This window comes from Cyanistes caeruleus, chromosome 4 (genome assembly GCF_971803275.1).
Source record: "Cyanistes caeruleus chromosome 4, bCyaCae1.hap1.1, whole genome shotgun sequence".
NCBI lineage: Eukaryota > Metazoa > Chordata > Aves > Passeriformes > Paridae > Cyanistes > Cyanistes caeruleus.
This window is the reverse complement of record NC_141704.1, coordinates 33,079,108-33,092,507: the sequence shown is the minus strand read 5'-3', so window position 1 is coordinate 33,092,507 and position 13,400 is coordinate 33,079,108. Positions and strand designations below refer to the sequence as shown.

Here is a 13,400-nt window from a genome sequence, read left to right as displayed (position 1 = left end):
CCAGCACTCTTACCAGAGATGTGTTCTGGGTGTGAGGGGTGGCCACTGGGTGTGACACACTCGGTTTTGTAGGTTCCAGAAGGCCTCAAAAAGAACCAGTGCAAGATGAGACAGACAAAAGCAGCTGAAGTGAGTTGGTTGGCACAGCAAGGGGCGTGGATACAGTTGAGAGCATTGGTGTGCTTCAGAGTCTAGGGCAGCACTAGTGATCCAGATGTTTCTGAATGTGTATGTTTGTGGACACTAAGGGCCTCTGGTGTCTTTCCACTGTGGTTTTGATGTCTGTGTTCTTTCTTTTCCCGCAGGCCTCCAGGAGAGCAGCAGAGTGGTGCCAGTGCCCCTGCTGTACGAAATCTCTCTGCCACAGTCAGCAGCACATCTTCAGTATCTTCTGGTTCCAGTGGTCTGATGAGACAAAACAGTAACGCTGCAGTGGGCAAGCCTGGCCCTCTCCCTGCCAACCTGGATGAGATGAAGGTAAATGTCCTGTGAAGCTGCACAGACCCTTTCTGCCATTGTCAGAAGGCAGTACTGGATGATGTTGCTGTCTCAGAGCAGGGCTGAAGTGGACTGACAGGAGTGAGTTAGTGATAGGAACTGGGATTGCTACCCCACACTCTGTACCTGAGATGCAACTTCGTTGGCCGGAAGGAAGATCAGTTTAGACCTTTGTCTCATTGCTCTGGCGACTGTTCATAGTTGTTCAGTTAAAAGTTCTCTTAATGTTGCCCTCTTTTTTCCCCCATATCAGGTAGCAGAGCTGAAGCAAGAACTGAAGTTGAGGGCCTTGCCTGTCTCGGGCACAAAGACGGATCTCATTGAGCGTCTCCGAGCTTACCAAGAGCAGAACGGTGCAGCTGGCCAAACAACCCCCACTCCCAAGCCCAGCACATCAGCCGTCCTCCCTAAAGCTGCTGAAGTGGTGGTGGCCTTCCCAACTGCCAGGCTGAGCACAGGGCCAGCCCTGGTCACCACTGGCATTGCACCAGCAGAAGTAGTTGTGGCCACAGTTACTGGTGGCGGCATGATGAAGTTTGAGAGCACAGGCTCAACTCCTCCTGTTTCTCCAACTCCTTCTGAGCGCTCGCAGATGAGTACAGGGGATGAAAACTCGGGCACTGGAGATACCTTTGGAGAGATGGTGACTTCACCTCTGACCCAGCTCACCTTGCAGACATCTCCAGTGCAGTTCCTGGTGAAAGAAGAAAGCTCCAAGTTTGCCTCCTGCAGCGTAAATGCGGCACCCAGGTCAGAGCGGTGTAATGCTGGTAACAGCAGGGATGCAGAAGTTAGGGACAAAGATCAGATGCTGCAGGAGAAGGATAAGCAGATCGAGGAGCTCACCCGCATGCTGAAACAGAAGCAGCAGCTGGTGGAAATGCTTAGGCTACAGCTGGAGCAGGAGAAGCGATCTCAGCAGTCACAGCCAGCTCCAGCAGCCACGGAAGAAGGAACAGCTGTCGCCTCCAAACCAGGAGCATGTGGCATCCAGGTCAAGAGTGAAGATGGTTTCCTGAGTTGCCAGTCTGCGAAGCAACCCAGTGGCCAAACAGACCAATGCAGCCCTGCACCAACCGCTAGCCAAATGGACACTTCGAATCCAAGCCCAGTGCCAAAGAAAGCCGTGACAGTGAAGCAGGAGGTGCCAGCCACGGAAGCAGAGCCGCCGTGCCAGTCCCACAGCCCGTGGCTTTTCCTTGGCCAGCAAGGGAGTGCCCTAATCAAGGGCACCCCTCCCCCCACCCTCATCACTGACTCCACAGGGACCCACATCGTCCTCACCGTGACCAAGCAGAGCGCCGAGAGGCAGGGCCTCTCTCCCCACTGGATGGCAGGGAGCAGCTGCCCACCCTCGCAGGTAGGCAAAGGTGTGAACCCATCACTGATATGGGCAGTTGGGTTCCTCTCTCCTAGTCCCACTCCAGTTACCATAGGATGAATTAACTGGGTGGAAATTGGCTGCAGTAAATCCTGAAAGGGCTGAGTTGCTCACTACAGTGGTTGGTAGATCGTGGCTTTGTAAAACAGAGTGGTGTAAGCAGATCTTCAGCAAAAAGACTGGAATTTGACAATGATGAGCTGCATACAGCAATGCACCATTGGTTCTGTGCATCACAGGCTGCTCAGCATTCTTCCAAACACAGGGTTCTGCCTTTTGTCAGGCAGGACCTCGGGCTTGGAGGACAAGGGTTTGCTGCCACAGTTCACTAGTTTTTAAAAGAACAGCTATGCCCCTGTTTGTAAAATGAGCAGAGTGTATTTCACCTGTTGTCCTTAACTGTAGAGATCGTAGTTGGAGTGATAGATGGGTCATCTTATCTACCAAGAGCTGAAATCAGACCCTGGGAGCAGACTGTTTGCTTTTTGGCTGCTCTTTGTTTTAATGCGTGTCAGTATTTCAGTGTTAACAGAGTCTTTCATCAGAGATGATTTACTATTCCCCTGCTGGCATGAGCTCAGCACTTAACAGAAGTGTTCCGAGTGTTCCTTCCAGGAAGGGATAAATATGCCCAGGTTTGATGGCATAAGTCAATCCCCAGCACCTTCCATGACATCAAAGATAATTTTCATTCTGGTGATACATTTCTTGTACTTTCTGCAGAGCAAGTGGCAGTGTCTGCCATCAGTGACAGCCACTGAGCAGGCTGCATTTGCTGCAAAGCAGGTGAGATATCGGCAGCTGTCTAAACATCAGCATCCAGTGTCAACCTTGAAACCACAGAGTATCTCACCTGAACTCCACTGCTGCTCCACAAGGGCACAGCTCCTGTGTCAGGTCTGGCAGTCCCTGAGGCATTTCATGGGTACCCCAAGGATTTAGGATGGTACTGCCTCCTCTCTTAGGACTCTCAGTCTCATCCAATCTGATTTCTCTGCTCAGGGAAAGAGAAGGATTGAATTTCATAAAGAATAAAGAGTGGAGAAAAAAACAAACTCTAAAATCCTGTTAGAAACCTAAGCCACGTGTCCATGTCATTTCTGGGGAATAACCTGTTATGGATACCATTTTCTTTCCAGAGCATACAATCATCACCCGCTAAACCTTCCAGCCAACTGCCGTGTCAGGTACCTGCAAACACCCCTCAGCAGCCCACGCAGCAGCAGCCCAGAGGACCAAACCAATCTAAGGTAGCTCACTGCCTGCTCACTTTTCTCCCTTGGTTTTGTTTGCCTGCTGCCAGGTTTGTACCCACAGGCAGTGAGTACAAACATACCACATACCAGTGGGTGTTGTCTGTGGATTAAAAACAGCGAGGGGCTGGAGTGGGCAGCCTTGATTCACAGGGGTGTCCCAGATTCTTGAAGGAGTGCTGCTGAACAGAAAAGGTGGCTGCTGCATGGAGAAAAGGTGGTGTGACTGCTGCTGAAGGGACATGTGAGCTCAGAGGGGTAAAAGGGCAGTCTTTTAGTCTCTGGTACTGCTGAGCATGCTGTCATTTCCACTCCCCTGCCCTGAGCATGCCAGTTAATCACCACTTTGTGAAGTGCTGTACTGCTTCAGGAAAGAGAGCACCTCTGCCTTTAACCCTCTCCAGGTGCTGGCTGTAAAGAGGCTCTGCTGTACATCTCCTCCCTTTTCTAGCCTGCTTAGCTGTCTCTCTAACCTGTAATTTAGGTAAGATACAGAAAGATTATGAAGAGTTTTTAGAGCTTGGAGGATCATTTCTGAGTCAGTTCCTGGAAAGGGTATGAAGACAGAAGTACTTTCTAGTATATTTGGAATGAGATTTCTACTTTGCAAAGGGTCAGTGCCTTGGTTTGCTTTGAGACCTCGGAGAAAGTGCAGAAGGTAAATAAAGGCACCTTTTTCCTCAGAGTTCCTTAGCCTTTGTGCTGCAGAGGCCTCTGCACTGACTCTTCTAATCCTTTTGCCTTCCTTGGGGTCAGAAGCCAGGTCTGCAGCTGGCAGGGAAGCTGGCCTACATGATACTGTCTTTCTTAGCACTTCCAAACCTGCAGCCTTTTCTGTAAGCAGTCCCTGAAAATTAGTGCTTCTGGCAAAACCAGCCCACCCAGTGTGTCAAAAAAGGTACGCTCCCAGCACATCCCAGTGGCCTGTGGCATGGTTTCCAGCCCTTCTCAGCAGAGCTGGTCTGGGGTTGCTCCTCTGCCTGCGGGTCACAGGACAGATGAGCAGCTTTCCAGGGAAAACAGGATGGACAAGGGCACCAATACATACACGTGTTGGAAGTGGTATTCAGCTGCTGCCCAGGGTCCGCTGCTCCAGGGGAGCAAGTTTCCATGTGGGTCATGCACAGCTGCTGTAGAGGGGAAGGCCTGACCCTCATTTCTGCCGTTCTTATGGGCAGTTATGTGCTGATTCATCTGGTGAAGCTGAGTCATGAGCACCACTTCCTGCAACACTTGGGGTTTCCTTTGGAGCTCTGGTGCTGCTGAGTGCTCTGGTGCTCTCTGCCCACCATCAGGCTGTGAAACTTGCTGCTAAGTGAAGCTGGCTTGTGACCCCAAAGCAGGCACTGCAGAGGGAGGCAGGTAGAAGGCAGGCCCTGGATATATTGCAGGGTAGGCTGAACACACAAGAGAAGTGCCCTTTCTCTCCAAAGTGCTGCAGGAATCCTCTGCTTGGACAGATGAGGCTCTGCCTGTCCAGGCAAAGTGAGGAGGTGGTTTGTGGTGTGGCTGCTTTAGCATTAGAAAAATCAGCTAAAGATTTCCAGCTGTGAGTTGGAGGGGAAATTTGTCTTCTTCCCCTGCAGCCAGGGCATAGTGCACAGAGCCCAGGGAAGGAGGCAGGCTGCTGCGGGCAGAGCAGTGGAGACCACTGTGCAGTGCTCACAGGGAGAGGTGGTGGTCTCTCAAAGCAGTTGTGAGACAGGAATCTATGTAGACTTTTCCCTGATTTCCATTCTTTCCCTCTTCTGCCTTCATTCTAAACAGTCCTCATCGCAGCCTAGCTCTCCTGCTGCCCCTTCCCCCTCCCAGATGGACCTGGAGCAGCAACAGCACACGCCGCTTTTTGGAACTCCTCCACCTCCTCTTCCGGTTCCCTCGGTCCCAATGAAAGAGTCACCACCAGGCTATGAAGAGGCCGTGAAGCAACAGCCAAAGGCCCAGGTGAGAGCACTTATTCTCTCTGGTTTCCTTGGAGAGCAGATGAAAGGTTGTCATTGTAAACTACCTAGTTTCTTGCTGTGGGCCAGTGATAGGGAATGGAGGTACAACTGCACCTTCCTTGTTGAATTTCCTCTGGAGGATTTGGGGTGGACCCTAAATCACAGATAAAAAGTCCCAAGCCATTCATTGCTGTTGTTGACCGTACTTTCCCAGCCAGTAACAGTCTGGGGAACAAAGGATTCTGGTGCCATGTCATGGTGTGCTCATTCTCACTAGAAAACAGCCCCATCCCTGGAGCAAGGGAGGACAGCCAGCAGCCAAGGATGTTGCTTGAAGGTGTAAGTTCCTCTGGTGAATAGAAAGCTAATCTTGCACTTGCTCTCCCCAGGAGAATGGCTCTTCCAGCCAGCAGATGGACGATCTGTTTGATATCCTCATCGAAAGTGGAGGTAAGGAGAGAAAGCCAGCGTTTCCCATATGGGTCTGAGTCAGGGGATTGTAGAGCACCGAGGGACAAGTCTGTCATGGCCCTGCTCTTTTCTCCAGTGACCCTTCCAATGCCTTTAGCACTGGCAGTAGTCATTAAGGCACTGAGGGAGATGTCAGTCAGGCCTTAATATGACTGTGCTTCTTGATGGCTCTGCTGCTTTAGATTCAGACATACTGCTTCTGAGATACTGGACAGAGATGGAATTTCATGGAGGTGGGCTGAAAACTCCCCATAGTGAGGCAAGCACAGGCACAGGATGTTTCCTCATCCCAGCTGGTGGTCAGTGATGGCTTAGTCGAGGGGGTGTCTGTGGCCCTGGTAAGTGGGAGGAATCCTTCACCCAGACTTTTCCTTACCTGCCCTATTTGTTCCCTGTGCAGAGATTTCTGCTGACTTCAAGGATCAGTCGTCCCCAGCTGGCAAAGAACCACCTGTGGCCCCGGCCTGTTCCCCACCGCCCAGCAGCCACCACTCCTCCGAGCTGGCGGTGCTGGTGTCCCTGGGGCAGCCGGTGCCTGTGGGCCGGCTGGAGGACTTCCTGGAGAGCAGCACCGGCCTCCCACTGCTGACAGCAGGCCACGATGGGCCGGAGCCCCTGTCCCTCATTGATGACCTCCACAGTGAGATGCTGAGCAGCTCGGCCATCCTGGACCACCCGCCTTCACCTATGGACACCTCGGAATTGCACTTTGCTCACGAGCCATCTGGGGGCATAGCCCTGGATCTGGCTGAGGCTAACTTGGACAGCATGGACTGGTTGGAGCTGCCAGGGGGTTCTGTCATGAGCCTGGCTCCCCTGAACACCACGGCTCCCAGCCTCTTTTCCACAGACTTTCTTGATGGACATGATCTGCAGCTGCACTGGGATTCTTGCTTGTAATTCTGTGAGCAGAGACTGAAGGGAATGGGAGTGGGAGGGCACAGGCATGCAGAGGGAAGAGGCCAGTCAACCAAAAAAAAGAAAAAAGAAAAGAGCTCCTAGTATTTGTACTCCTCCCCTAACAGTGTCCTTCCTGCATGGAGCTGGCAAAGGGCCAGGCCAGGGCAGGGAGAACGGCTGCTGGCGGGGGAAACAAGAGGCAGGAGGAGCTATGGGGCTAGCAGCCTCCTGCCCACTCCTCACAGCCTGGCCCAGCTGGGGTGAGAGCAGAGCCAGCAGCCCCTGTTCCTCCAGGCAGGAGCAATGGCAGCACATTGTTCCCTCACGTGGGACAGAGCGTGACTGGGCCTGAGCTGTTTCCAGAAGCAGCACTCTGCGCCTTCCTGGGATTGGCAGATAAAGGGGGTTGTGCTGCCCCAGCACGGTCGGTCTTAACGGTTGTGGAAGGGGATTCTACCTCTGGAGCAGGACACAAAGGCAGGAGGGCTGCCTGGGGCCCAGAGCAGCTGCCCTCTGTCTGTCAAGGGAGGGTCTGATCTGCCACAGGGCTGGGAGAGCTGGGCAGAACAGGCACCTTCTCTAAATGTAGCCAAAGGGAACTAGGGCTCCCCACCAACCTGGTAATGTCTAAGCTGGTTTCCCAAATATTGCTGAGCTTGGCAGAGGCCTGCTGGCCAGCCTGCTCACTTCACTCACTTTGGGCTGCAAAACAGTTTTTAAGGTGCTAGAATCAGGTCCTTATATGTTAAAACTGCTGTCAGGCACAGCCCATTACCCCCAGCTCCCACAGCACTTGTGACATCCCCAGGTGAGCAGGGCAGTCAGCCTGGGCAGGGACACTGCGTGTCCTGGGGAGGGGGTGAGTGGCACAGCTGGCAATCAGTGACATATCATGGGGGCCATGTGCAATCTGCCTCCTGCCTTTGCTGTGTTGGTGCTGCACTGTAGCACTGGCCCCAGAGGAAAGCAGCAGTGGGGATGGATGTTGGACCCCGTAGGCGAGGAAGGGGAAGTGGGACTTCAAGAGTGGTGTTGTGTGGTGCAGCACAGGTCGTGGCTCAGTGACTGTGAGGGCCCCTTTCTGGAGAGGAGCTTGAAAGCAAGTATTGGGCAGCTGACCTCTGCTCTTCCCTCTCTGCAGTCCCACAGGGTAAAAGGCAAAAGTAAATGGCTGCTTACTTTGAGCTGGTGCCCTGTGTCCTTGTAGGGCCCCAGGCTGGTGCCTTGGGGGAACTGCAGACTGAGTGGGTGGACAAGCCCCCAGGACCTCAGAGCCATGACGATGCTGTTCCTTGGGCAGGGCTCAGTGGTGGAACACCAGGCCTGTGGCTCGCTCTTGTGCTGTTACTCCTGTTAATTTAGAATTCCCATGTCAGTTGTAACTCACGGCCATACTGAGCAAGTAGGACATGGCTTATGTGGATGTGGCCACCTCGCCACAAGGCTGTCCCTGGCCCTGAGCTGGGTCCAGGCTGCTCGTGCTGAGTGAGGTGGGGGAAGCTGTGGCTTCTGAAGTCACGCAGTCTGAGGTACTGACCTGCTTAGGGAATGAAAGGATCAACTGCCATTCATCTCAGTATCTCCTTGAGGATGCTGTCCCCACCTTTCCCCCACACCAGCCCACAGAGCTTCCTGCTAGGGAGTGGTAGCTGTGAGCCACGTGCTGCTTCCCTGCAACTTTGGTACCTGGCCCTCTTCCCAGGGAGAGGCTGTGCCACAGGGGTGCTGGTACCTCTGCTCCGTGGTGAGGCAGGTGAACAGCAACCCTGCACAATGTGCTCTCCTTCAGCCACTGAACTGGGTGAGGTCATGCCTGTTTGGAGCTGGGAGATACTCCTGCTTTCCTGAGCCCTTTGCTTGTTAACTGCATGGGGAGCCACTTTTTTAATCATTGCAGGGGGAGCCTGCTGGCAGCTTCCTTTCTGTCCCTTCCTCTCTCCTCTGGCCCTGAGCTGTAAGCAAGTTGAGGCCTCTTAACCTGTGTCCCTCAGTGTCCAGGTTGGGAAGGACAACCCCCCCACCCCCCACTTCCCCACAGGCTTTCTATTCCTCAAGCTACAGTGTCACATCCTGAAAATCAGAATAAAAGAGACTGGTGGGCACCCTCTTTATTCTCCTGAGCTCTCCCTGAATTCTCTCCTGGTGCAGCCCAGGTGCTCACTGGGCACTGTTACTTAGCAATCAACTTACAGAGCTTTTACCAGCTCTGCCAGGGCAGCTGCCCAGCTGTAGGGGCAGGAGGGAAGAAACTCCTTAGAAGTTTCTAAGGAGGAAACTGTGGGGGGAGTAGGAGGATCTCCAAAATACTAAGGGGAAAATCTGAGGCTGCCTGTTTGTCAGACTCAAGCAAAATCAGGTTCTTTCAGCCCATAGTTGCAGTAGCTCCCACAAAAATCAGCTGTGTGATTTCTTTTGTACAAGTAATTTCAAATCTGCAGCCATTAAATAAAGAAGGAAATTATCAATAAAGTGCAATGAGCTCCTAGAGGAAGGTGGGAGCACTCCAGCTGCAGTCCTGGCCTGACCCAGCCCTGGTTCTTTGCCCTGGGCCAGGCACTCCAGTCATTGGCAGAGAGATGCCAATGCCTGATACCAGTGTAGCCCTTCCCAGAGGTTGCTGGTGAAAGGCTGAGCTCACAGCTGCCCCCTTTTGCTTTCACCTGTCCACCATCAGGTGTGAAACTGTAGGAATTTAGTGACCCCTGACTTTGCCTAACATACTTGCATTGGCTGAAGAGCTTCAAGGAGCCCTCAGGATACAGAACCAAGAGCCTCATGTCCCGAGGAGCTGGGCTGACCTGTGGGAGCACCCCTGCACAAGGGGTTTCTGCCAGGAGAGTGAGTGATAACCCTGTGCCTGTGGGGAGAGGGGAAGGTGGTGCCTCAGCCCCAGAAATGTTAGAAAGTCTTTTCCCCAAGCAGTGCCCAGAGCAGGCTTGCCCAGTTCTCTGCTTTCTTACTATTATTTCTTTGAATAATAGTTCAATAGGTCTTTGTTGGAAGAGGTATTCCCCTGAACATCCATTTTTGCACCCATTGGGAAAAACTTAAGTCTGATGTTCTGCCTCTACCTTGAATGTAATCCTGAATCTTTCTGCTGTAACCACTACTTGTTTGTAATGTGTATTTGACTAGCACGCACTCTCCCTTCCACTATGCAGCCAATGGCGAGGGGTGATCAGCACCATCAGTCAGATGGTGTTGGGGCATCAGATCCAGAGCGAGTATTCAACTGGAATAGGATAAAAGTGACAAGTTAATGGGGGAGAGAACAGATCTTTAAATTGAATTATTTTTTCAGTTACAAATATTTGAAGAAAAAAAATCCATTTTATTAAAAAAATTCCAAACAGCCACGTTCTCAAAAACTTCTCTGCTATGCTGGTGGGAGGGCTTGGGGCTATTCTGCCTTTTCCAGCTAAGGGTGGGTGATCCCTCTGTATATCTTTCTCAAACCTGAAAAAAGCAGCTTAAGTGGTGGTGGCTCATCCTTCTCAGCTGTAGGGAGTTTTCCCTCAGTGTATGGGAATTACCTACCCTGCAACCAGAAGCAGGTTTTACCAGGATTAACTATTAGTGGACCATAGGTGGTGGTGAGGTGACACTGCCTCTTCCACAGCCACATTCAAAAGGAATTGCCTTCACTGAAAACACTCACTTTCAAATCAGAAGATAAGCAACTTCCACCCTCCCATAAGCTTGGACTTCTAAACACATTTCTCCCAAGGGCCTGTGCCCTGTTCCTGTCCCACTTTGCAGCTCAGCCTACACCTGCTTTTTCCAGAGACACCTGTACAGACAACACTGCTGTCCCCACCACCCAGCCCTGCTTTCTGCTAGCCCCTCTACCTTTCCTACAGGTCCTCCCCCTGCAGTGTCCCTACAACCTTTTCAATATTTCCAGTATTTCTGGCTTTTCTGGGGCTCTGCTGTTGACCTCCTCTTAGGGCTGGTGGTGCAGAGGCAAGGCAGGGCTGCCACTGCTGGCAGCAGAACTGGCTCTGCCCCGGCTGCTGCCTGACCTTGCAGGCTGCTGTGACGCAAGGAGCTCCCTCCGTGCCAGCACAGAAATGGTATTGCCATTGTCAAATGGCAGAAAGGAAAAATTAAACCGAGTCCTGGCCCTGTCAAAAAATAAGACAAAGCCCAGCACTCTCCCAAGATGCAGCTTTTATTTACAAACCCACCAAATAGAGGAAAGTAAGAATCTAGTGTCCTCCCATCAGTAGTTTGTGCTCACAGACAAGCGCTTTCAGTAGAAAGTCACAGACTCCATATCCAGAGCCACCACCACAAAGCAGCAATTCTCCACTCCTGACCCGTGTCCCCGTTGTCACCGCAGGGCAAGGACGAGTTAATCTCCCTGAGCCAGCTCCAACCTAAACCTTGTCCTGAGCTACAATGGTGCCAAAATGTACATGTTCCTGGAGTAAATTTACAGCTTTTTGGTTAACAGTAAAAATCATCTAGAGACTAAAGTAACAGCATGAAACACTCTTGTTTAGGGGAGATGTGCTCCCAGAGGAGACAAGGACCATCCCCTAAGGCTGTTACAGTGGTAACAGGCTGGTAAATTTGGGCAACTCTTGTCAACATCCCACACCAGTGCCAGGGAGGTGGGATGAAACTGATGCCAGTTCCCCCTTCTCAGCTCCAGATCAAAGGAACTTGTCCATGTGTCCCCCAGCAGAGGGGAGCCTTTGGCTGGCACCAGGGAGTATTCTCCCTGCTCCTGTACAGCAGTGAGTCTTTCACCAGCCCAATTCCACGTGCAGCTGCAGTGCCAGCTGTCAATGGCACCAGCTCTCATGGATCAAAGCCACCCCACAAGGGCTGTCTCTTCCCCACAGCTCCAGCCATAGCCACGCTCACACCCCCATGTGACTGCTGGCCCATGGGGCAGTGCAAAATGGCTCCAGCCAGGCTGCCCCCCTGGGCACTGCTGTGGAGGCAGGGCTGAGGAAAGCAGATGATAGGGGTGGCAGATATGGAAAGCTAGGAGAGGGCATTTGCTTTTTGTAGCCAGAACACTCTTGTCCCTTTTCAGCATCACCCTCAGCCATCAGCCCCCTCGGGTCTGTAGCTCAGCCTCTCAGCACTGCTCCATCTGTCCCAGGTGGTCTGGCAGCCCCCAGGGGGATTTTGTCACAGATACAAGTGGGTGGGGTGGGGAAGGACAGGGGGTGAGATATGAGGGGGTGGAGGAGAGGAGTGTGCGCCATCGAGAAGGTCCCCAGGCTGGGGCAGGGTGGGGGTCACCCATCTATATCCCAGCTGAAGAGATGGTGCTTCACGAGCATGTCCTGCACACCTTCCTTCAGTGGCTTCTTCTCCTTCTCCTGCAGGATGACACAGAGACCCGGGTCAGTGCACCACACCCAGAAAAGGGGAGGTTGTGTCTGCGGGCAGAGCCCAAGCATGCCGAGGCCTCTGGCACCCAGACAGAGCAGCTTCCTGCACTTCCCACCTGTGCACAGCTGGCTTTGGTTAGGAGAGCACCGGGGAAAGGGAGCCTGTCACTTCCCTCTGCCCCAGCTGGGCAGGGCAGGCAGCCCCCTCCACAGCCTCTGCAGCTGGCTCCAGAGGACGCAGAGGATGGGCTGAAGCACAAAGCCGGGAGAGGGAGGCAGCAAGTGAAACTCCCGGCTGAGTGAAAGAATAAGAGATACTCACCTCCCTCTTTATTGGCAGCTCCCAGTCCTGGGAGAGGCTGAAAGCAAATTTGCCGAGGACTCTGCAACAAAACCAGAAGAGAGCAATGTTAAAACAGCCCCCCCAGACAATACTCCCAGCCTTTGCCTACAACTCCTGCCCCAGGCATACACTGTCACCCCAGTTTGTCCTGGCATGCCACTAAACTTACAAGGATGAAATTCCTTGTTTGATGGTGTTGAAAAGACAGCAGCAGTCACTCATTCCCTGTTTCCCTCTCCTCACTGAGCTTCGCATCCTCCTAGGCCCAGGAAGAAGGAGCTCGAAGATGTGACTCAAGTGCAGCCCCTACAGAGCTTAGTGCAGCAGCACAGGGACTGCAGACATGCTGGCTGAGGGCTGCATGCTGCTGGAAAAGGCAGACTGCAGGTTCCTCTCCAGAAAGCAGACCCCTGCCTGTAGCACCTCAGAGTTCTGCAGCTCCCTCCCTCTCCCTGGAGCAGGAGAAGTGTCCTGCAGCAGGACTGCAGAGCAGAAGTGCTCTAAGGGGTTGGCATGGGCAGCTCCCTTGCTGGCTGGGAGAAGTAGGATGTAAGACATGAACCAGTCCCACTGTCCTTTGACTATGCCCAGCTGGCACAGCCCCCAGGCTGTGAGAAAGCAGCTGTGGGACATGGCAGCCCAGAGGTGGCAGAAGCCCCCACCCATTCAACAGCAAGCTGAGAACACTACACCTTGAAGTGTGCACACACAGGCCTGCTCTAGCTACAGATGCTCCCACTGGAGCCCGAGGCAACTGGGTGGTGCACACAAGAGCCAGCTCCCACTGAATGGTAGCAGCAACCAGGCTGGAGCAGTCGTGATGGCAAGAGATTTGCCCTCCAGCTCCCTGGGACTTCCCCTGGCTTTGCAGAGTGCAGGAGGGCCAGGAGCATGGACACCCAGAGCCACTGGGATGTGTGTCCTGGGACTGCCTTGTGTGAGCTCAGGCCCTAAAGCTGCTTTCAGCCCCTGATACCGCTCCCTCACCTAACCAGGGAGTCAGTGGGTGACTGTCCAGCTGTCTCCCTAGCACATTCCCTGCTCCCTGCTTGGACTTTGAGTGGTTGGCAAAGGACGTGGAGAGCAGTGGGGTTGAAAAGGCAGACTTTCCATCAGAGTATGTGTACAGCAGGAGGTTGCTGGCAAGCAAAGGCTGCCTGCTTGTCACAACAGGTCCCCAGGAGCCAAGCTCTGCTCTTGGATCAAGCAGGCACAGTGCCTCACAATAAACTGTCCAGAGATTTGTTGCTGCCTCAGCAC

At 53.1% G+C, this 13,400-nt stretch overlaps 2 protein-coding genes across 22 annotated transcripts in view; one reads left to right on the top strand and one right to left on the bottom strand.

Moving 5' to 3' along the window:
• MRTFA (myocardin related transcription factor A) overlaps positions 1-6,540 on the top strand; it is a 122,353-nt gene extending 115,813 nt beyond the window's left edge. For 6 of the 10 annotated variants that reach the window (XM_086885668.1, XM_086885667.1, XM_086885669.1 and 3 more), the window contains 6 exons: positions 306-477; positions 752-1,858; positions 3,019-3,129; positions 4,900-5,076; positions 5,465-5,525; positions 5,947-6,540. In XM_086885668.1, coding sequence (XP_086741794.1) covers positions 306-477; positions 752-1,858; positions 3,019-3,129; positions 4,900-5,076; positions 5,465-5,525; positions 5,947-6,446 — 2,128 coding nt within the window. In that variant the 3' untranslated portion in view covers positions 6,447-6,540. Of the gene's footprint in view, positions 1-305; positions 478-751; positions 1,859-2,602; positions 2,666-3,018; positions 3,130-4,899; positions 5,077-5,464; positions 5,526-5,728; positions 5,869-5,946 lie in introns of those variants that run through there. The other 4 variants (XM_086885665.1, XM_086885663.1, XM_086885670.1 and 1 more) reach the window with 3 other exon arrangements.
• Positions 6,541-9,756: 3,216 nt separating this feature from the next.
• SGSM3 (small G protein signaling modulator 3) overlaps positions 9,757-13,400 on the bottom strand; it is a 29,558-nt gene continuing 25,914 nt past the window's right edge. For all 12 annotated transcript variants that reach the window (XM_086885675.1, XM_086885681.1, XM_086885677.1 and 9 more), the window contains 2 exons: positions 12,120-12,180; positions 9,757-11,785 (listed from right to left, as the gene is read on the bottom strand). In XM_086885675.1, coding sequence (XP_086741801.1) covers positions 11,702-11,785; positions 12,120-12,180 — 145 coding nt within the window. In that variant the 3' untranslated portion in view covers positions 9,757-11,701. The remainder of the gene's footprint in view (positions 11,786-12,119; positions 12,181-13,400) is intronic.